Genomic DNA, 25,314 nt, shown 5'->3' with positions numbered 1-25,314 from the left:
GATAACATTTCAATTTTGTTGTGGCAGTTACGATTATTACTGTTACCAAGCATATCAGTGGCAAGAGTAGTATACAGTCAGAACTAAGAAGCAACTCTACTGATTCAAAGACATTATTTTTTTTCTGTACATGTCACGGAGATACACCGAAAATCACATCAGACAGGCAATGAACTAAAAGCAAATTTGTTATAACTAAAATCATTCAGAAGGAAAACAACTAGAAATGGGATTTATTCAAAATTATTCAGCCCTCGGACAACATTGCAAACCACAGGTTTGTGATACCCATTGGAATTTAATTACTACACAGCTGACTCCAGCTCAGGGTATCCCCAAAATTTTGCATGATGATTCAAAATGTGCATTCACTCACTCATAGGATGAGGACTCTCACAGGCAATGCAGAACATGCAATCACTCATCAGTAAGGCGAGGGCACTCAGACCTCAAGGAGGTTTCCTTGAGCAGCATCCCAACACAAGGGGAGAGTCGTTGACTGCAGACTCACTGCTCTGAGAAGGACCAACTCAAAATGAGATTCATAGCATGCTCCTTTTCTGCCTGAGTTAAATGTGATATGTGGACATATATGGTCAGTGGCCTAGAAACTTCACTCAAATGAGGTTTTTCATTGGCTAAGGTTGCTGTCTGTCGACTAACGGGCGTGTACATGACCATGGTGGTCCATCGGTCTAGAAATTGCTGGTGTTTTGAAGGGGGTGGTGCACCTGCTACACATGTATGTAGCTAAAAACAGGTGTTCCATTAGTGATGGTTCACTAGAGATATGTGAAGAAATATAAAGGGCAGTTTTTTTTCAGAAACACATAGAATTCTAGGTGGGTGGAAGGGTGGGGACAGCATGTTGAAAGAAATCTTACCGTATTTAATTATTTTAATTCCCTTTTTATAGTGGTTTTCCTTTTGGACATCTTCCCCACTCGCCCCAAAGTCATGCTGCTCAATATCATATATCCTGCTTGGTTTTCTGGTTCATAGCTTACCAAAGCACATACAGGTTCTTTGCAGCCTGGTTTTGATTAAGAAACAGCGGAAGGATTTGTCCTTGGAACTCCTGTAAAGGAACTTCATAAATCAATTAGTCTGAGGAGTACCATATCTTCCATACCAATTCCTCTTACTTATATACTTAAGTAGGAACAAAACATAAGAGGAAAGACTTGCTCAGCAGGTCTGGTTTTCCAGAGCAAACTTTCAGACCCTGCATCTACTACCTGAGAGGCCTTCTAAAATGGTTTTATAGTCATTTTGACCTTCGTGTGTCACTGAATTTTTTTTTTCAAATTTTTCTCGGAATGGTTCCTGTTAACTGGCTGGATGAGATATGTCTTAAACTTGCTTTCTTTCTTGCCTGTTTTTCCTGTTTGACCAACATACAGATACTGTCAGTGAGCAGGTCACCAAGAAGTATTCATAAATAATTACAGACAAATTCTGAAAAAATATGTTAATTGTATCTGTTTAGGTCCAGTAAAGTTGAAGGAGAAACAGGAGATAGCCAAACCAGTCCAAACAATATGTGGGAGACCATAGCCCACAAAGGGAAGCCATTAGACAGTGACAGGGACTTCTGCAAATTAATTCCTAACATAAATGTAAGCAGTAGTTTAGAAAGTGCATGTGAGGGAAGAACTTCTGTAGAGTAAACCACAAGTCTTACACAGGAGAGATAAGGAAAGAGGTACATGAGAGAGGACAGAAAAGCAATAAATGGAGTGATTCTTTGAAATTCTGAAATACATGAATAAAAGAGCTGTTCTGTAGAGGCTGGTGGCTCCAGGCTTTCTCCTGTCAGCAGCACTAAACAATTTTTTGCAAGGTCAGTAGTTGGCAACCAGACCCTTTTAGACTCTTGGCTATGGCTGAAGCAGTAATCAACATGCTAGTTTCTGTTTTCTTCATTTTGCTGGAATTAAATTACAGTTGCTGACAGATTACATGTCAACTATCACTTTCCCGTGAAGAGGAGGTATGCCACATGTTGTCTTTGGCAACCATCACTGACAGGCAAGAAACACAGGTGCTGATATCTTCCATCATCAGCACCCTGAGATTTAGTAAACCCTCTCAAAGAATCAGTCAGTATTCAAACAGCCACATAAGAAAGGTGAAGTTTGACAGGAAAAGCTTCAATTAATTTATTTCCATGTTCATATTTGGTGTTAACCTTTAATAAACAAACAAAAGAAAAAACAAACTAAACAAAAAAAAACTAATAAAACCCTCTCAAAAACAAACAAACAAACAAAACCCCAAACCAACCAACCAAAAAAAACCCCAACAAACACCTGAACCATCAAGGAATTTAAGGTTATCTAATAAATGGATCCCATTTGCTGCTATTATAATGAGTAGCTATTTTTACCACGCACATTCCTTATCTTCTTTTCACAGCCATTAATGAACAATCAAATCAGCTGAGTTGAAATTACTTTCAACCTGATATGGTAATAATTACATGAATGACATTTCTGGCTTCATTTGAAACCTGAAGGCTGAGATGGGAGGTAGAAATGCATCATATTTCCTATTCATTTTTGTTGTTTTCATTTTTTGTCCCTGTCTCTTATCTCCAATAGCTTTTAAATGTCTTTTCTTATTACACTGCCATGGATCCCTATTACCAAACTGAATCAGCAACAAATTTCTTCCTTCTTTATTTAGTATTTTGAGATTTGGCACTTTGAATTCTTATTGTAAATAACACAGAAATTATTACAGTCTTAAAACCAGTGTGCTGCTGTTTTTTTCATGCTTTAATTTAGCTGTCTGAAACACTTGCTCTTCTGTTTCTGCTGCAATTGTGAGAATGACAGACGTTCCAGTGAGATTTCTTGGAGCAGACATTTGGCAAATATTCCAGAAAGAGCCTAGTCTTTAGTTACAGATTAATGATTTATTAATAGTATTTATTTAGAACTGCCAGTCACTGTGGCTGTAGGAATTAAATTGGAGCTGTGCAGCTTTTGTCTACAAACTAAAATCAAATGTCTTAATTACTTGACAGACAAAAATTCTGAGAAGCATTTTATTCTGACCCAAGCAATGTGTAGCCAGTCCAATTACAAATAAAAATATTATGTTACTGATGCCACTTATAAATAGCCTTTGCTGAAGAATTCACAGTGAAATTCACAGGAGTGAAATACCTCAAATGATGTTATATGTATTCAATAATGCTGCTTATAATGAGAATCAGTCATTGGCTAAAAAAATCACTGCATATATCCATAATTTAATGCTGAGATCTAAGAGAAGACACGACATACAGAGGAGTCAAGTAAAATTTACTGTATTGTATATCAGAGTTTGCATTTTTCAATTAGTGATGTATCACAATTTGTGTTCTGTGCTTATGCTGGCCTAGTTTTGTTGAAGGGTTGTTTTTATAGCCAAATTCACTCTCATATCTGCACAACTTGTGTTTTGGTTACATCTAGGTTTCATATATATCTGTATACATAGCATACAGACCTGTTTTCTGCCGCTCATTTAATTATGACATTTTAAATAGAAACACCTGAATTTTTGTTTGTTTTCTAAGAAGACAGGGGATCATTTCTTTCTTTTATTGAAAGAATGATTTAAAAACAAAACAAAACAAAACAAAACAAAACAACATCCTGGAAATAACAGTATTAACATCTTCTATTTTTTTGAATTTTCCATAAGAATAGAGCTACCTCTTTTAAATTTAAATAATTGCAAATTTTGATTAAGATTTACATTAAGCATTGTTTAAATAATAAAATAAGTTTTAAAAAAATTCTTCTCAAAAATTACTGAATGTAATCTATATTAAAAAAAAATTAACCAGCGTTGTGATGAATTTTTTACGTGTGAATAACACAGTTCTCACTGCTTTTATCCTCTGTTATTTAAAAAGAAAAGATAAATTTTTGGGGAAACAAATAAATTAACTTAATGAGGTTTTTGTTTGCTGTACAGATGATGTTTTTCTAATAAGTACATCATTTCAATGTCAGAACCTAAGTGTAATATGTAAATCAGGAAGACTGATCATGACCTTGTTCTTTGGGTAAGTTCTGGTGAAGAAGCCATCATTTCCTCAGCTGACATTTGCACAAATCACAGCATTCCTGGATTTTCCTGCTCCAGAAAAGCCATTTCTTGGTCACTGCCTTCTGTGATAGCAGTTTGCCATTTTCACTTTTCTTCCAAGAACATCTGGAGGCAACTGGTTAATTCTTTCATTTCTTTTTCCATGTACTTTTTTAAAAGGAAGAATTCTGTTGTCTTCATTTTGATCTCCATTAAAAAACATGAAAGTGGTGCTGACAGATCAAAGGACATGTAAGTTCTGTCCCCACCACTTCATTAGTGAAGCACTTCCAGTGATGGTCATCCGAGTGTTCTTTAAGACTTCCTCTTAAGTGGTTTTAATACTATTATTTTAACATGGGACTTGAAAGAGGGCATAGAGGGAAATATATGGGATTTCTAAAGCCTCAAAACAAACAAATTCTAATAGTTAAACAATGATATAGGATTGGTTTGTCCAAGCTCACATGAAAAGCAGTTAAGTTAAAACCCTCCTTGGTGAGCACAGACCTTGCCCTCAGAGGAAAGTGTCAGAAATTTATCACTTTTTTCCTTTTTTTTTCTTTTCTTTTTTTCCTTCAGCTCTAGGTTGACTTCTTTTTTCCTTTTCAAATAACCTTCTACACCCGCTCTTTCACATGGATTTTTTTAATCTCCAGTTGTGTATAATGCACTCACCCTACCTGACCCTCACACCTCAGCCTTTCCCTTACTGCATTTTTTGTTGTACAACACATCATACAGGAGCTTCTATTTTGTTCTCCATTTAAAACTCATATTTCACTTGTTTTCTGGGGGAAAAAAAAAAAAAAGTTTGTGTTATGACAGTGCCAACAGCCAATTTTGAGTGAGTAATCATATTTTATTTCTCATTAGAACAAATTAAAGTATGTGGGCTATTGCTGTACTTGTAGGTTACCAAAGTTTTCAATCCTTCCTTTTAAAATAGGATCCCTGAGGCAGGTAGACTGCCAAAAGGATTGTTTTGTTAAAAAATTGAATTTTATGCATCCTTTTTTTCACTATGGTCATTTTCTAATAACATAGATGAACACACAGAGATTTTAATCAAAAGAATCAATAGAGAACAGTGCTGACAGACAATATTTCTTACAAACCATATTGTTTTTCTGTATTTTTGAGAGACTGTTTTATACTTGTGCTACTTCTGTATGATAGTAACATCTACACCATATATCAATATTCTTTTTAACTGCTAGCTGAGTTCACTTTACTAATGTCAAGACTATGTTTTTACTGTGAAATATCCTTATTTAAATAGAAGAATAAAATAGAGATATTGACTTGCTTTTATTACTGAATTATAGCAAGAGTGTTATGATAGAAACATTGTTCCTGCTATTATAGTTAATGTTGCTTTAATAATTCTATTGTAAACATTGTTTTGAAGAGATTTATAGCTCAGTAATAAACATTTCTGCCATCTATAATATGGCTTGCAAGAACTCAGCTCATAGTCTATTTTAAAATCTTGCTTTCTGAATGAAATCAAATAAAAATAAGATAAAATTGCATATATTTAAGTCACAAAAGCGAATGAAATATAGTGACTTGTAATATAGGAAATTTTCTAAGCAGTTCTCTTGAAGCAAAGAACTCTGAATCAATTCTAATAATAAATATCTCAAAGTTTTAAAATCCATGGAATATAGGAATTTTTTTTATCTCCTTGACCTGATTTTCATTTAAATGATGTTTCTGATGGTTAGAGTCACAGAACAGTTTGGGTTGGAAGGAACCTTCAAAGCTCATCTAGTCCATCCCCCCTGCCATGAGCAGTGACATCTTCACCCAGATCAGGTTGCTCAGAGCCCCGTCCAGCCTGGCCTTGAATGTCTCCAGGGATGGGGCATCTACCACCTTTCTGGGCAACCTGGGACAATGTCTCACAACCCTCAGTGTAAAAATGTTTTCCTCATGTCTAGCCTGAATCTTCACTCTTTTAGTTTAAAACCAGCACTTCTCCTCCTGTTGTAACAGGCCCTACTAAAAAATCTGACCCCATCTTTCTTATAGGTCCCTTTTAAGTATTGAAAGACTCTCCCTGGAGCCTCCTGTTCTCCAGGCTGAACAGCCCCAGCTCTCTCAGCCTGTCCTCCCAGCAGAGCTGTTCCAGCCTCTGATCATTTCTGTGGCTCCTCTGGCCCCTCTCCAACAGGTCCATGTCTGTTCTGTACTGAGGGCTCCAGAGCTGGATATCTAAGCAAAGATCAAAGTGACAATATAAAAAATCTTTATGATCCAGTGAAGGGCATTTGACCAGAACTGTGGAGAACTGCATGAAGTAATTGAAGTTATTTTTCTGCTGTCACTTATTAAGACACTGATATGGCGTAATGGCTATAAAGAAGGCTTCTAGTCATTGCAAATCTTTTTGCAGATGTAATAGGCTTTGCAAGGCCACATGTTGAAATGATGTTTCTGTGAGGTCTGGTCTGTGTTTGGCAAACAACATAATGAGGATGAGAGCAATTTCAGAAAAGAAGAAAGTTAAAGGCAGTCAAGAATTGCATCTTTGGTCAAAGGTTTTATAATATCTGGTTTCTTTCTTTTCAACCTCTGGACTTTAGCTATATGCAATTTCTGCCAGGACCACAAGACTCATGGACAATAATCCTACAATAAGTCACAGATACAGATTGTACACTTCTCTGGCTAACATATGAAGTTATTCATCTGGTCCCCCAATATGGGTGAACAGAAGTTTCCAGTGTTGCACTATATTGTTTCTTAACTGCAAAGGACAGAACTTAACCCTCTCTGCTTTCAAATTTGTAAAATATGGCTTTTCCTTTCAGCCCACCTGTTAAAACCATGCCCCGAATCTTCCATATTTTTCTCCCTACCTTTTAGCCTTTTGTTGGCTGATCTTGGCAAATCTATTACCTTTTTTATACTCATCCAGAGTGGGTATTCATGTGTAGTCTGCAGACAGCTATTCTGAGATCAAAATATTTTCTGCCATAAATCTCCTTAATATAAATCTGTGAATCTACCTTTCACTCCAGCCCTGGTATTATACTTAGGAGTAGCAGACCTAATGCACTGACAACGTTTTGTAAAAAACTTAAAGTTAACTTCTGTTAACTGCACTACACTGCATTCCAGGGTCATCAGAATTAGTGAGGGTTCAAGGTGGTAAGCAGCAGCTGAGTTGTTATTTAGTATAAACATGGGAATAAAATACAAGCATAAAATAATGCTAACATCTGTGATATAAAACAAGCTTCACTTTTTAGGGTCAAGAATGACAGTTCTGCTGGCTATTTCTTTGGGATATGTCAGCAGATTTTTACAGTGGGTTGGCAGTCAAGGGACAGAGAACAGAAATGTCTGGAGTGGAATGGCCATTCAGCCCCAGCAGCTGCTCCTTACTAGGTATTTTGGAAATTATTAAGTCTTGTACTTTTCCATGAACATAAAACAATTCTTGCCTCTTCCCACAACAATGGTGACATATAGAAACACATTTGATTTTACCGATAACCTGATTCTATGCTAAGGACATTCAGAGCACATTAACAGCTTTCATTTCCACTGAATCCTGTGACAGTAGCACATACCTATATGGGACCTGCTGGTCAAAACAAAGTATAAAACTACGTGATGAATCACTGCATTGATAAATGAAGGTCGGAGGGCTGTGGAATTCTAACCAGATTTAATATACAATTTGCAGACAAAGATAAAGCTAATTTTGAATTGTCTTTTAAATGTATTGTGGTAGTTACAATTTAATGACATGCCAAGATCCCTGGCTTGTGTTAAATGAAGCAGATGATTCTAGATGCTATATGTCCAATTCCTTGTTCAAACTAGGGGTTCAAGTATTCAGGTTTTTTTCCTGCATACAAAAGAATTACTAGGGGAACAAGAAGCGCTAGTTATCTTAGCGTCATTGAGTATTAAGCAAATTCACAGTGTAGAAGTGCACAGGTAGTAATTTGACTTCACTCTCAAAAGCAATTCTTATCACAGTGTTCTCTTTTTCATCTACAGGTCAAAGAGACATAAAATGGCAAAGCCATGGCATAGGGTACTAAAATAGAATGAATTACCCCAAATCAGACTGCAGGATAGAGAAAAAAACTGGGATAGAATTATTTGTTTCTAAGTCCCATAGGACAAAAACTCCCATTCCTCCATTCTCCTTCACACCACTTCTCACTTTAGGAAAAACAATTTGTTAATTCTATCAGATGCCAAACCTGGAAGCTTTGGAAGCTACTCTTAAAGTTCACTGATGACAAAACAATCCCAAGAGGGAAATGAACACTCTCAGAAGAACAGCATTTGTCAGTGTTATAAGTAGGAATGTCCTTTCCCCTGGAGACAAACTTGTGAGGAGAGGAAGGAATCTTTTTAAACATCAATGTGGCATCTTCAAGCTGAGTTTGTTTATATAAGACAGGAATAGATCCAGGATTTTTTTCTCTTTGACAGCACATATTGTTTATGTCAAATAAATCTTTCTAAAACTTTCATCAATCTAAAGTTCATTTTTAGCTCATACTGAATAAGAATTTATGTCATAAGGTGCTAGACCAGGATTGGATTTTGTTCCTGTTTTTCAGGCTGGATTGATTTCTGCCTCCCTTTAAGTGGACTTGTTCTTGCATACACTTTTACAAATATTGCGATAATTCATAGTAATGTAATATTTTGGTAAATCTCAAGTAGCACTCCCAGACCTCATTCTACCTCATTCTGACTAAATACTTCATACTTACATCTAAAAACATTGAGTTAATTGGTTTTACCATATAGCATAGGGAAAGTGGAACATCAAAACAAAACACCAAACTGCAAGTTATCATCAGTAGAATGTCATTTTTGAAGAAGGAGTACTGCCGATCTCTTCCATTTCTGTCTTACAACCATCAAAGCAAAATTGTAAATGCTACTAAAAACTTTGTTCAGTAATTTACACAGCTTTAGGTTTAAAGATGGAGGAACACTTTTTATTTATTTATTTATTTATATTTTATTCCAAACTTACTATCTAGAAGCACATATATAGGCTTTCTCTCTGTGTCAGAGGTTTAGAGGATACGAAGGAAACAAATTCTAGCAATTGTCAATAGTAGGTCCCCAGAGTTACCGTTTTTGTATTTCTCTTCAGGATTTCCCATAAAGAAGTAAATGCATATAATACTGTGTGCTACAAGATCCTTTAATCCAGCACTTCCAGAAACTGTCACACTGACTGTCTTCAAATTCCGTAGCTGATCAGCAGGTTCAAAGCAATCTTGTGCACCACAGACATACCAGATTTACATGTGGTGCTCATGTGTGTCATAACTGGCACTAGACCAGTTGTTTCTGGAAGTCCTGGACTCATTGTAACTACTTCTCTGGAACTGATCTGTGCACATACACTGGCCATACCTGTACAGAAGAGTTAGGAAATCTTAGATAATGTGCCAGATACAAAAATTCTACCTGGACAATGTTTGGAACAGCTTAAAATGACATGAGAGTCCATTTATAAAATAGCTTTACACAGGGAAAGTAAACACAGTGAGACAGTGTATCAAGTGTACTGTGGCCCTGGGAATGCATATGAACACCTGACAAAACCATGTCACCTTTTCAGGCAAATTCTCTGCTTCAAAGCATTTGTCTCCTCTATCTTAAATGTGTGGATTCTTCATGTGTTATCCCCCAAATTAACACAGCAGATGTCATATATCTTTTGCTGTTCAAGTTGCTTCAGGTTCTCTTCTCAACAGCCTTGATCATGTCACAGGCTGATGAAAATTTATCTGACATTATGTCTTTAATACTTTTTAGAAGGATGTCCACTTAGTTCAGAGTGCTCTCAGCCAGCAAGCTGAGATAGGGTGTGATACAGAGAATAGGAAAAAAGGGTCACTGGATGGCTGAGGGAACAACAGAGCTTACTTCTGTACTTATTTAGTAGTTGCAGTAGTTCAGCTCCTTCTCCATCCCACAATGTAGCATTTGTTCTACTATGATTACAAAAATATAATATGGAATTTTGCAACATGGCCAACACTGAATCCACAAGAGGAGATGTCCAGCTCTTTTCTATTAATTTTTTCATCATCTAGCTGTGCTGTTGTGATTTCATTAAGAGTAAAAACCATTATCTAACTTTTAAATGGAGAAACAGAAGGTTACAGAACAGCTTTTCACCTTTACTCACTCCTTGTGAAATCAGTGAAATTACTTCTTGTGTATCTTCTGTTTTCATGTTTGATTAAACCTTATTCAGATGACTCTTGTGTTCATGATTAACATGAATTTAACAATTTAAAAAAACCTTTGAAATCACCAGAATTGTCAGTTATATTATCTAACCTCAGCTGTCAAACAGTTAAAGAGCAAGTTTGAGCTAACAGTTTAGGGTCTCATCCATTAGTAGAGAAAAGCCTCTGGAGTATGATTCACTATGAATAATGAATCATTATAGATAATGAATCATTATCCATACCACTATTTTAGATGTTAGAGATGCTCTAACATGTTAGGACTTAAAGTGTGAAGAAAATTACTTGGAGCTGGACATGCAGCCAAGCAGCCACACTGTCCTTGCTCTGTGCCATGAGGAACAAGCCAACAGTGGTGAGAAAGCACATCCACATTTGTATATGACACTGATACATGTGTCAGACCTTTTTAGCACAGTCATGAATGTGTGTTGATGTGACTCAAAGACCTGGACTTGCTCAGACACACAGGCTTCAAACTCATCACGCTTTCCTTCTATTCTATTTCTATTTTTAAATTACCAGTACTCATAGATGCAATATTTCATAAGTAATAATTATATTTCCATAACCAAATGAAAGGAAAAGTTATTATCTTGTCTCCTAAATCTCCACATATGACCAGAACAGATTTATATGCGGTGTTTTAAAGGTAGAATTGTGTGAATGGTTGATGGGTGTTTCTGGAAAGTACCCAATAGAATTTCATTATACTACTCGACACTGTAATCCTACATAATTATCCTCTAATAACTAGAAGATATTTAACACAGTTGCAAGACTGGAGGGCATAAGGTGAAAGGTTTTTATCTAGTCTCAAATGCATAGGTATGCATTTCTTCACTATGAGAGTGGTGAGACAGTGGAACAGGCTGCTCAGATAAGTATTCAAGGCCAGGTTGGATGGTGATTTGAGCAAGATGTTGTAGTGGAAGATGTCCCTGCCCATGGATGAAGGGTTGGAACTAAATGATATTTAAGGCCTCTTCCAACCCAAACCATTCTATGATTCTAGGTTTTCAAGGTATGTTATGATATGAACCTGTGCAGGAATATATATACTTTATAGATCTAATCAAATTATTTTTAGATGAAATTAAACAAACAAACAAAAAATACATAAAATTTCTTCCAATAGTTTTTTTGAAACATTTTTATTTCCAATGAAACTGGCAAAGAATTTCTGACAAATTCAAGAGCACTTGTCACAAATAAGACACTGCTGAATATTTACTCTTATAATCTCTTCTAAATGTAAATGTAAATGTAAATATATAACTCATATGTTCTATAAATTCAAAGTGAATAAACCCACAGTGATGCCCATTGCAGTCACCAGTGACCTCTTAGAAATTGTGTTTCAGCTCAGATGAACAAGAGGTTTAATGATGGTATTTTTGAAATCAAGTAGAATTTTTTTCTCGGTGGTGCATAGATTTACCAGTAGTATTCAACACATTATTTCCAAAAGTGAGAAAAAATATTATCTTTGAACTCAGCTGAAACTTGAATAAAGTTACTCATTGGAGTTAAATGTGGGCAGGGTTATAATGAACAAGGAAACTACATTCCCATAGATCTCTGCTGAGACCAAAATAAAAATGGATTATAATGATTATAAAATTTAACACTTAGGCATATTACATTAAATTCATGTGAATGATAGAAATACTTTTGCTGTTTCTCTATTTCTTAAAAAGCTGTGGATCATTTGAAAAGATGAACAATATGTGCATATGTTAGATTTTATGGTGGATTTTATGAGTTTACTAGATCAGCCACACATTTTTATTCTTTCACATCTTCACTCAGAGATATTTCATCATTTCATTTCATTCTCACACAAGTCACAGAGGAGAAATAGGTATAGATATATTTTTATTTCAGGTGTAAAATCTATACCTATCTTGTAAGTTATGCAAGGAAAATAAGAAGGTTCATTAAACAGAACTACAAGTTGTCTGCAAGTAGTGATTTGCAGTTTTGTAGTACTTTCTTTTGAAATCATTAAACTACACAGCTAAAGTAATTTTATTTCCTTGAAAAATTCCGCTTACTGCCTCACATTGATGAAGAAAAAAGTGAGACTTTAAAAAGTATGTTTCCTAAGGACCCAGAGAAAAACAAGTTTCATTTGTATTTGCCATGCTGTACAAAGTTACTTTCTGTAGCATACACAAAAGCAAATTTCAAAAAAAAATAGTTAAATGCAATTGAACAGAAATTTTCTAAATACATGAATTTCAGAATAATCTCATAGTAGCTGAATGAGACAACTTTAATGGTTTATAGTGTCTTCATGGATTCTCAGAAATAAATACTATGAAAAAAATTCCCTTTATCAGTTCTATTCAGCAGAACCAGTTTTCTTCCATGACAACAGAGCAAAAGCATTTTTGTCACTGATTTGACTGGAGGCATGTCTGAAGGGAAAATAAGTAATAATGGGCATCAAGCATGGCAACCTTATGGCACCAAATAAAGTAAACCTGCACACCGATCTCAGTCATAAAACAGTCGTTGCTGGGTAGTATTGCACTTTACCACCATAAAGTATTCGTACTGTGAACCTCTGCTGTGATCGGTAATGATTAATGAAACTCCTTGCCATGGTGGCTGTTTTGCAGCCAGCAATCATGATATAATTATATTCTATATAGAAAGAAGACACGCATATAAGGAGTTCACACTTAAAACTGAACCCGAAACAGCAAAAGAGTTACAAAATCTCCAAAAAGTGAATCAAGAAAGAGTATAAATTTGAATATCAAAGAGAAATGTGCAAATAGAAATGAAATACAAGAGCTAGTAAATGGGAAAACAAGAAACTAATATTGTTATTTGTACTACTCCTAACATATGTAAATAGCTATCAAAGTATATAAAATCAAATTATATAGCCAAGGATGTGCAAGGAATATCATAAAAGGTAGGATTAAAGATTATAAGTTTTATTAGTGCAGAGACAGAAATATCCTATTTGTTATTTGAATTTGTATTAAACATTCCCATAAGAATGAGAAGGTCTTATAAACTTCTAATTGTATGTAAATAAATTCTAGTAGGAAGCAAATTTTATAAATTAAAGCCATGCAAGTTGCACAGAAGAGTCCTCAAACCAAACCTACAGGAGACCAAAACTCGACATCAGCCAGCAAGAAAGTTACTTAAGATTAATAATGAGCAAGATACCAAGTTTCTATGGTGATATAGTAGGAGAAAAAAGAGAGCTGATATAATCCACACCTATCATACAACCCATAATTATCTATAAAAAGAAAAAGATATTCATGATTGAAGTACTGAAGAAAGATATCAGTCTGGTTTGTTTACTAAGAAAAAAAGAGGTGATTTCATTTCTATACGTGGATATCTTCCCTGGGGGACAGTGATAAAGGACTATTTTCAACAATAAAGAGTATTGTGTGGACTATGCCTCAGAGATTAATCCACACACACTCCAAATAAACTGTCTTTTGTCACGTTAAGTAATCAGTGCAGCAAACTGATAATGGAAACAATGTTTTTCTCTTTCTGATATATTCAAATAGTGAATACCACTCCACATGGGACTATACTATGTTAACAGGCTAAATGAAATTCAGTGAGTTATGACTTTCAGAAGATAAGATTAGAGAAACCTTCTGACCTCCTGCTGCAAGTCTGTAAATTTTCTGAATCTGTATAAAGTACTAGAATTTGGAGTGTCTTGTTTGGAAGTTTGAGTACAACTGTAGTAACTCACATCCTGATTTTAACTGGCTGAAGAATAACTAGGTCTTTACCCATGGTTGATTGCCATGTCTGTATTTGTTGTGTCTCAAATTGGACATCCTGAAATACTGACAAAAAGCTGTTTTGCCAGTGCAACTTCATATAGTTGCAGCAAATTGATAGAAGCTTTGAGTCTGAACCTCTGCTATGAAGTACTTTTCCCCATCTAAACTGCCACAAGATCCAGCTGTGTTTATAGCTAAATTTAGACTTGAAAGCAATACAAATAAATATAAAATATTTTTTTCAAAAAGTGTCAGCATGTAACAGTCACATTTTCTTTTATGATGTCCTGCAGGCTTTGTTTGGAATACCTGAAGCAATCTAGTTTTCAACTCGCAATCAAAGATTTTATAAATACAGTTCTTTTTTTTCTTTTTGTTTTTCTTCCCCTTTAAGTATCCACTGACATATTTAGACAAATATATGTCTGTACCAAAAAGCCCAATGGGTGTACAATGACTGTCAAGTGTTATGGCTAACAATATGAGTGCAAATAGTATCTAATCCATTTCTTCCCTTGGAATGAATGTAAATGACACAGTTTCCACATAGACCTGTGTGGAACAGCAAGCTGCAGTGAAATGCCCTTCCATCCCCATGAGCAGGCATGGAGTGCTATGAGTCCAAAACAGTAGTGCCATTAATACATACTTGTTACACAACCAGTTTTGCAACTTAAATAATATTGTGACAGCAAAGCTCTCCAAAACTTTGGTCAACTTAATTTATCCAAGATATGGTGGTACTGAAATCCCCCGGTCTATATGGACATATCACTCACTGATCTCCTGAACTGCAGTTTCATTGAAGGAAAATTGGGAAGTGTTGGAATTTGCTAAATTCATCCAGGTTTTGAAGTCATTGTTCTCTTTTACCTGCTGAGTGAAAGCGTTCAGGAGTAAAGCACAGAGTGCGAGAGAAGCTCTAGAGAGAGTATTTGAAGTGATTTACCTATCTCAATAAAAACTTGGCCTCCCTTGCGGATGAAAGAGACACATTCCATGTAACAAACCATTTATTAAGGATTCCCTCCAGAAAGTGAAGTATATCAAGCATTATATGAACCTTAATTGTGGCTATATTTTATTGCTACTTAGATTATTAAATGTTTAAACTACCGGATAACAGAATCTTTATTCTCAATAGTAGAAGAGTGCTAACAGTAATTTTACTAAATATTTCAGCCCTGTTCCAACAATCTCTTGGAGGAAAGTTAATGGTCATAATCCAAGTAAAGCCCGCCTGAGAAAATCCCAAGCTGTGCTTGAAATACCTAATGTGCAACTAGAGGACGCAGGGGTGTACGAATGTAAGGCTGAAAATTCTCGTGGAAGAAATGTCTTCAGAGGACAACTGCAAGTGTATAGTAAGTGTAACTGCACACAATATTATCCAGCAATGTTTTGTCCACATTTAAAGCTTTACCTACATATGAAGGATACTAAACTCCAGTAGAAATGAAATATCTTACTTCTGAAATACAATTAGCTTTGAATTAAGTTATATCTTTTTGTTCCTTAGTAATGCATTTAAGTCTGAAATATAAATGAAGTTGACTCCCTCAAAGAACTGGCGTAATGCAATTTCATATTTGATGTTTATAGGGTTTGGGTTTATTTTTAAAGGGTACACCCACAATTTTAAAAGTCTGGGTATTATTATTATTATTATTATTATTATTATTATTATTATTATTATTACTACTATTACTATTACTATTATTACCATTATTACTATTATTACTATTATTATTATCCTGATGTTATATATAAAAATAACATGCAACCTAAGCATGATGTATGAGTCAGAAAACAATATTAGAAATATCTTAGGATTTTTATCCCTATTTTATTAATGTTTCACCCTTGCCGTGCCTGGGTGCTGAGCTGTGTCATGTTTATGGTACAGAAATCAAAGCTAGAGGAGTGCTTCTTTTTTTGTAAAAAAATGTCAATCCCAACCCAGGCATGCAATTTCTGAAGGTGTGGATTTTCAGAAATTGCTGAACATTTTCTCTCTGGGATTGGTCTTTCTGAAAGTTTTTTGAGGGAGAATTAAAAAAAAAAAAAAAAAAAAAAGATTCACACATCATATTGAAAAAAAAAAAAGACATGATCTGAAATTAAACATATTTAGTAAAAATAATTTCTTTTATATAATATTGTTACTGCATCGTAGAGGCTAGAAATGAAAGCTTATATAAGACATATCCTATTTACTGAACATTTACAGGTCAATTTGTGCTTGTGTTGAAAATGTGTTTCAGTCCCCACTGCCTATTCTTAGCAATTAAAGTGACATCACTTCCTATAATTCCATTAATTCTATAACCTTAAATACTTAGCAGGAAAGGTCTGTTGCAGGAGATCATGCAACAAATCTTTCATACTGAATTGATTTCTGTCTTCAAATATCACAGCTAGTGGAATTCCAACTGCTGCAGTTTAGACAGGTCCTGAGGTTAACAGATACCTTTAAGAAGTCTCTCCTGTTAATCAATTTTATTTTTCTTTTCTTGATTTCAGCCTACAGCTCCTAGTGCTTTCTCCCCATTACTGACCATGCACAGTTCTCTGTCTTTGTTACACACTTTCATCAAATAACCATAGACTGGCATCATACATTGAATTTATTTTCCACATATGCCAATATTTTCAGGTCCGTAATCAATTTTCCTGTCTCCTCCAGCTTTCCAATGTCTTTATCTTAGCTCCCTTGTTTTTAGGGAGTATCAGCACATTGCCAGATGATGTGTCTCTTCTTGCTTTTCATTCTCATCCATGTAGAGTCAAAGGCAGGTTTTTTTCTTAAAATTTTTTCTGGTATATGCTGGAAAAAAATATGCAATGGCAAAGCTGGTAGTTTGCACTTTTCATTTTGTATGTGCAACCCATATTGCACTTGTTGCAAAGGTTTTATAAGACTTTTACTGAAAACAGCACTCTAAGTCATGGAATTACTGCGTGCCTCGTACTGTGCCAATACTCCAGTGATATTTCTCCCATATTACAAACTCTTATTGTCAGTTGCTTCCTCGAAAGTATTACAGCTCCTTTTAGGGACCCAGAGGCCAGGGACGTTTAGGAGCATGCTTGGTATTTTTCAAAAGCATTTCTTAAAATGTTTGAAATTAAACAAAAAATAAAAAAAATTAAAAAATTGGAGTTACAAGGTGTACTTCAGCTCATACACTTACTGGTTGTTTTCCAGAGCTGTGAAACTACTAGATGCCAAAGCGCCTTATAAAGGATTTACAATTATCTTTGCCTCACTCTTTCAAAGCTCAAGGAATATAAAAAGTGCTCTTCAGGAGAGAAACTAAGATGCTGGAAAATAAAATTATTTCCTCAAGAGCACCCCGCAGAACTCCAATCACAGCAAACATGTTGTAGTGTTCTCCACAGCTCTGCCTCTCTCATTAACCAGGAAACATTTTTGTTTTGAGCAGAAATAAAGATGAGACTCAAATCTAGGAGTTCACAGAAAACATTTTCTATGTCAGTTTTTTTCTATTTCTACTCTGTAGAGATAGAAATAAGAATTTTTAGTTCTCCACCATTGGACAATTGTCAAAATTGTTTTTTTTACAGTCACTGCCTTTATGGGGAGCGCAGTTTGTTCTAATTGGCATTTTTTTGCAATAATATTAGAACAACTGCTTTAATCTTTTAGAAAGGGAGTCCACTCTAGACTGTCTCATTCCTCTGATTAACAGTTGCATGAGACTAGTATATTATTAAGTTACTGTTAAATTTGTTCTTATATTTTAGACTATCTCACAGGTAATTCAAACCCAGATTTGAGTCAGAGTTTCATCTATCTGCGTTAGCAGGGAATGAGATCAGAGCAGGTAATAGAGGGCCTCCAGATGGAGGAGACTGGTAGTGACCTTCAGTATAACAGAACAAGAAGCACAAACTGTTAACAGCCCCGACGAGTGCCTTTTCTTGGCCTCGAGATGAAATACTCCCCAGTGAGCCTCTTGCAGCCTTCAGTGCTCCTGAAGACAGCATTAATGTCTCATTGACCTATAAACCTTGACAAGCCTTTCCAGGGGTGTAAGAGGGCTGGGGTAAGAAGGTTTTTAACAGTGCAAAAATTTAGCCAACTGTTTCTTTACAAAATTCTCAGCGTCCTTTGCTGACAGCTGATATGGCAGGATTTGAGGGTATTACTTGAAACAGCATTTCCTGCTTGCTGTACCTTTTCTTCATAACAACAGTCAACATGAATTATTTACCTGTAAGCTCATTGTCTTTTCACTGGCATCAATTCCTCCAGGGGACAGCGATTATTTTGGTTCAGAAATTCAGATGTAGGCCATCATTCTGTACCAGGGATTTCTTGTAAAATTGTGGAGCAGGCTGTAGGACCAGCTGTGCCATACTGCAGTCTCACAATTTACATTTCTCTGTAGGAACTCACTTGCTGTCTGTTTGAATCTTCTTCATTTCATCAGTTGCGTCTGATCTGGGTCACCACAGAATATTTTGGAGAAAGCCCAGGATGCCCAGTCTGCCTGTCTGGTCACATTTAATCACAAACTAGTGATTTTTCATTTCTTACCTAGTGCTGCAATCCAGATATAGCAAGACTGCCTGATGCGGCTGACACTTCAGATGTTGTTCAGAAAGTGGTATTTCAGATGCTGACAATTTCAGATTGTTGTAGTCTCAGCACTTAGTGGAAAATCAGCTGTAAAAGTGACAAAGGGTTTTAAAACATAATTTGGACAGGGCAAGACATCCTCATATTCACTGCAACCTATTTTGAGAGGTGTGATTTTTCCCCAAGTGATCTGCTCATCCTGTAGTTTCCAAGACATTGTATTCAAGTTCAAATTGATTAATAGGAGAGAGCACAAAAAATAAAATTTGGGTGGAGAGAATTGGGCATTAACCTTTTGTTATCACAGTTCCCCCACAAATCCTGACTAGCAGCATTTTCCCAATGATAAGCACTGGTTTTTGCAATTTCTGCTCCTGTCTCACATTGAACCTCTTGGGTTCGCTTGTGCGTTACACACTCACTAGTGTCTGTTCAGCAGAATGTGGTGGTGTGAAGCAGACCATAAACCCACTTTTTTGGCCATTTTTTTGTTGGCTGGAACAATTCCTTGATCTGCTCACAGCAGTCCCCATGAGCAGCGGTTCTGCCACAGCAGGAGGGGAGATTTGCCTAACACTGGGGTGGAACGCGGCACTGAGGGCAGGAATATTCTGTAATGCTTCTATAAGTGTACTGGATCATCCTTATTTTAAAAACCATTTTAATAACTTCCTTATGAAAACTGCGTGGAAGAAAATCCACTGCTGTCACTACAGCAGAGCCCCAGATACATGTAGTAAAACTGTCTAGAGAATAAGCGATTTTTTTGTTCAGAATCACAGATTAAATTGAAAATTGCTATCTTATCTTTCTCACTGTGATAGCTACATATTCTTCTATAACCGTATACTTCTCAATGGTACCTGTGTACAGAAAATGAATTTTATTCACCCCAAACTCTCATTCACATTTTAGGACACTACCCAAAATTATTTGTCTATGCAATATTTTGTCCTTAATTTTTTTCATTCAAATGTTGCTTAATAATTTGAGAAAACAGCCTGACTTTTCTGCATCTGAATTTGATTTTGCACAGATGATATGAAAACTGGCCTGTAAGCTTGCAGATTTATTGCCAATTTGAGTTTGTAAAACATTTTGACATCCTTGAATAAACAGGTACAGAAATGCAGCATAAAATAAATCAAGGATTGAACGGTGATTTTAAAATCTCAGGAGCACTTTATAAAGCTATGGAACAATATCCATAAAGATCAACGAATAATAAAACACATCCTTCTATTCTTACATTCACCCCAAAACTCTTCATTTGACAGATAAAAAATAGGCAAACACCCATTTTTCCCCAAGATTAATGTTAAATTTATAAAGAGAAAAAATAATCTTTTATATTTGAAATAGCTTTAAATGCTTCTTAGAATGTGTATTTTCTAAGTAAAATTAAGTGCAACTATAGAATGAAATTTTCTTTGCCTACATGTGTATCAGGATGGTATTAAGAGATTTTTGTTAAAAAAAAAGAAATACATTGAGTCAGAGGTTGTACATCCAGTTACATGTTTCACTTTTAATATTATTGACAGGGTTTAAGAACAAGCATTTTGATATTAAGGAGAGTGACCTTTGCTAATGAGCAGAGAGGGAACTCTCTATGGCAAAGTAAGGAGTACATAAAGAGATTAAAGGAAGCAAAAAAATATTGAAAATGCTTATCTCAGTCATGCATTTAGCTCTTGCTGCTACACCTACCTATTGCTTTGCTACCTTGTTCTCAAAGGGGTGGGAATCTGAGTCACTGCTTTAGTTGATGGCAAGTTCAACAGCTTGAAAATTGTGAATACAAAGGCCATTTAGGCTATGAGAGGAAAATCTAGGAAATACCCCAACTAATGAAAGAAGGTTGTTAATACCATTTGATCATATCACTGTGGTTTGCAAGTTAGTGGTTACAGGGGAAAACCTGTGCCATGACTGTGCTATCAAGACAGCTACAGGCAGAAGGTAGGGAATGGCAGTTGTGCACTGAGGAGAACATCTCTGCAGCCAGGCTTTGGGAGACAATGTTATTTCCATGCAAACAGGTGCACACTCTGATTCTGAATGCTCTGGTTCATGATGAGATCAAATTCAACGTAGAAAAATAAGACTAGATATGCTTTGGGTCATATAGTAGAATTTTCAGAAGAGCAAAATAGTCAAAAGAATGAAATATAGGTAGGAACAGTTTGCACCTCTTTGAAACTGCATGGTTTTATGGCACCACTGGCTGACTTTTGTGGATTTTAGTTACACATATAACTATCATATCTTCCAAAATCATATCAGCATACTCATTTTCAAAGGAAACAATTTCTTCTCAGCATGTTTCCCTTATGCATATTGCAACACTCAAAAAGGCAATGACACCATCAGCTATACAGTGCGATCAAATTATATTTTTAGGACAATTAGTAGACACCAAGTGACCAGGGACTTCTGCAAACTGCTTCTGGGTATTTTGTGGTATCCTTTAATATAATTTAAGAATCAAGTGATTCAGCATAGAGGAGCACATATGGAGCGTGTCACTCTTTGCCTTGTCTGTAATAGGAAGAATAAAGGAGCAGATGGTTTTGATCCTGGGTTTGGGAGTGAGGTTGGGTGATCTTATCTCTGTTTTCCTCTACTAAAAGGGAAATAAGTGATACTTTTTCTGCTGTGTCTCCAGCTTCTGACAACTGTCTGTTCAGGGACTCTGAAGCAGACTGTTCTCTGCCTAGGAATGATAGACACCTCATTCACTTTCTTTATCATCCATGCACGAGATGTAAGCTAGAAGCAGTTAGTCACTTGTCATGCCTTTTCATATCTTCTCACGTCTTTGATTGGTGACCTGTCAAATGCCAGCTAGATTCAAAGATTTATTTTTAAACTTGGTTCCCCGTGTTTAAGTACGTTATCAATTATCCAACATTTGAAGCAGAGACACTGTTGTGACAGATCTGGACTTCTATTCATACCAAGCAGAAGAATTTTACATTCCTTTAGCAATGAAGGCCTTTCAGTTACTTATTCTCTACTATTTGATAAAACCCCCCAACATTTAATATCATTAAATAATTTCATCTGTCATCCTTTTTGCTATAAAAATTGGTATGGTTACAGTATGAAAACCCAAAAACTGGCTTTTAACCTACTTTTTTATTTCTGCATATGAATGCTCAATTCCTCACTGAGTCATACAAAGTTTTACAGATCATATAATCCTACATATACCTATCTAATCTGCTGCTGCATTAAAGATCTGTTTCTCTGCAAAAACAACATTCCCTGCTTTTTTAACAGATTATTACATGAAATCTAGGTACTAATGATCACATATACACTTAATAACTATCTACCTTTAAAAAAAATGTTTTAAAATTGGTTTATTGTGTAATTTAGATATCTAATGAACGCTGGAAATCTCGTGGGTTTTGTGCTTAAAAACATTAAAAATAGTTTCATCCTTGAAATATTAATTAAACCCAATACACTTTAATAAAAGTATGTGCAAATACCTTACCAAATGGTCAATCATTACTAGCTGAATAAACCTAGTAAATGAGAAAACTACATGAAACAGTCTGTGATGATTGACCTCCTTACCAAAATGTAAATAGCTTGTCTTGAAAAGTTACTAAATATTCTATTGTGACTACCAAGCAAATGCTCTTAAATTCAATAACAATTAATGCATTAATATATGGTACTGTAATTTAACCCATTGGGCTTTATTAAATCAGGCAGATGTCCATTCCTGATCACTGTCTGGAGCCATTACAGCTTTTCCTTTAAAGTTATGGAGTTTTGTTTATTACCTTCTCATTTGGTTTTGTTTTTTTGTTTGAAAGTGCTTCTTTCTGAGAGTAAGTTGAGCTTTGTAAAGGCCATAATTTAAGCTTGTTGATTAGGTCTTTTCATATCAGCTAGAGACTTACAAGTTTATATGCTTCACGTATAGCATCGTATTTTTTTTCTTTCAGCCTACCCACATTGGGTGGAGAAACTCAATGATACTCAATTAGACAGTGGAGATCAGCTCCGATGGGAATGTAAAGCCACTGGAAAACCAAGGCCTACATATCGTTGGCTGAAAAATGGAGTTCCTCTTTGGCCACAGGTACATTAGATGAGGAGTCACCAGTATGTTGCATGTTTCTCCTTTCATTCAGCTAAAGTCAGTTAAAGAAAGTCCTGAAAATACTTCAGAAATGACTGTTTTATGTGTTTGTTTCTTAAGTGTTAGTATACAGACAAGTTTTTTATGCGTGTCTCCTCTGAACCTTCTCAAGCAATGTAAAATTGCATTCATCAGTAATTCTCTGTAGTTCAGAAATATTTCAGAGATGTGACCTTCCGAGCTGTCTGTAACAGCATCTGCCATTGTACTATAGCATACATCTAAACAATCTCCAGTATGTTTATTTTATTTTTCTTTTAGATAGTGATGTTATGCTTTTTGTATCTATTATTTTTGTTCTGCATAAAAAGATAGTAACAACTCAGAGAAGTGCTGTATTTGTTGAATCACATTCCTTCGTATTTCCCCCAATGTTATGTTATTTACTACATTTTGTTTGTATATAATCATACTCTTGCAGGCTAATGTAAGAGGCACAATAACTATGACATTTTCATCAGTTTTCAATTCTATTAATTCTCTGCAAGTAACAGAACTCACCATCAAGATCATTAAAATGCTGCATGTAAGACTCCTAGAACGTAAAGTCTTTAAATACAGTCACCTGCTATATTTTAGAATTAGATCTAGATAAAATTTTCTTCCTTTTAAAAGACCACTCATGGCATGTCCTGCCTTATTTTACTTTGTTCTGTTTCTTTCACTGAATCATCAACATGCCAGCCCACATCATGTGAGTTTTGTCTAGCATCCGTCCATTTTTTTTACTCTCAAATTATTTAAATATAAGTTTTGTAAATTTATTTCATGCATTTTTCCAGAATAAAATAAAGCTGTTCAATTCTGGGAGAAAATGTCTCCATTGCTAAATGAATTCACAGAATGGATTTATGAATATAAAAGGTGTAATGTCTGTCTTTTCAGTGAATGTCATTTCTATCTGTGAACATCATCCAATTATGCAGACAATGAGAAAGGAAACATAAACACAGTTTATTTTTGAAGCTGTGAGGCACTGAAAATAAGGTTATATGCCTTTACTTTACTATCCATTTCTGCCTTTTTAGATGGAGCTATTAGTCCCGAAATGGAAGCAATTTAAATAGCTGTAGTTTTTGCTTTTCTGATTTTCCAAACCATTAGTTGCACCAACCTCTGAAATTTCAAATTAAATTTTGGTTTAAACTGGGGGATTACAAAACAGGGGACTTTTTTCACAATTTCCTCTGTTCTTTATCAATTTTTAATTAAAACTACAACAGCTGCAATAATGAAACTTAGAGATGTTCTATAGGAGTTACAATTATTCATTATACAGCTCCATCAAGTACACATTTCCATAAATAGCTATCAATGTCCCTTCTCTTCCAGCTGTGGTAACTATTTTCTACTAGTGTCCTTTCAAATAAGAAATTTTCACTAATTATGAAGTTGATTAGCACCCTTCACTCTTACTCATGTAAACAATTTTTATATCTAGTTTTATGAAGAAAGTACTATGACTGAAACCATATATTTTATAGAGATGTGAGGATTGTCAGATATGTTACACCCACAACTGACTTCTTGCTTCATTTAAGTTCCCAAGATGAACTGCTTTTAAAAATCATGTAAGGGTAATAGCAGACGAACAAGAAAACAGACAAAAATAAGTCTTGGAGAGAGTGAATTTGCACTGAAAATATTTATCTTTAAATATTTTTGGATTTTTTTCTTCTCTCCCCCATTTGCTTTATTCATATAATCCCTTATATATATATAAAAGTAAATTTGTTGCTCAGTTTTATTTTAGTTTAATAATGTCTTTTGTTCCTTTGCCTTAAGCTAATAGCGCAGCGAATTTCCAGTGTCTGTTTGCTTTTATAGAATATTTTTTATTATTATTCCATTACAGAGCAGGATTGAGATGGTTAATGGTGTTCTGATGATCCACAGTGTGAATCTCTCAGATGCTGGAATGTATCAGTGCTTAGCAGAAAATAAGTATGGCACCATTTACGCCAGTGCCGAGCTGAAGATTTTAGGTGAGTATTATCAAAAAAGAACAGGCTATTCCTTTTTTTCCATTCGATGATTACATTTGTTCATGGTCTGTTGTGATAACGAATAGCTTGTGCCAGTCCAAACTTAGCAGAGCAGATAAAAATGGGGTTCTTTTTTCTTGTATTTTTATGTATGAGGGGGTCCTTTGTTACCCGAGAGAGCACAGGTCTTCCTGTTAAGTGGAAATATTCTTTCATAACTTATTGACTCAGTTACATTTTGTGACCATTTCTCATATAAGGCTATATCAGTTCAAATACATGGAAAAATATTTTTTACTTCTTTAAAAACAAGTGCAGGAGAATAAACTTAGAGAAAGTAAGTATATTTTAGTCTCTGTGAAAATCAAATTATTAATTCTACCAAGGCCATTATTCAAAGGTAATTAAGCATGATCTTAGTTTTAAAGGTGCAAAAATTTCC

General features: G+C 35.2%; 1 protein-coding gene across 2 annotated transcripts in view; it reads left to right on the top strand.

Moving 5' to 3' along the window:
- Positions 1-25,314, top strand: part of CNTN5 (contactin 5) — a gene marked incomplete at both ends in the record, with an annotated part of 350,824 nt that overhangs the window by 199,218 nt on the left and 126,292 nt on the right. For both annotated transcript variants that reach the window (XM_082053237.1, XM_082053236.1), the window contains 3 exons: positions 15,302-15,483; positions 22,691-22,827; positions 24,743-24,872. In XM_082053237.1, coding sequence (XP_081909363.1) covers positions 15,302-15,483; positions 22,691-22,827; positions 24,743-24,872 — 449 coding nt within the window. The remainder of the gene's footprint in view (positions 1-15,301; positions 15,484-22,690; positions 22,828-24,742; positions 24,873-25,314) is intronic.

The sequence above is a fragment of the Streptopelia decaocto genome (assembly GCF_964273445.1).
Source record: "Streptopelia decaocto genome assembly, chromosome: 1".
NCBI classification, from domain to species: domain Eukaryota; kingdom Metazoa; phylum Chordata; class Aves; order Columbiformes; family Columbidae; genus Streptopelia; species Streptopelia decaocto.
This window is presented reverse-complemented; position numbering and strand designations above follow the sequence as displayed.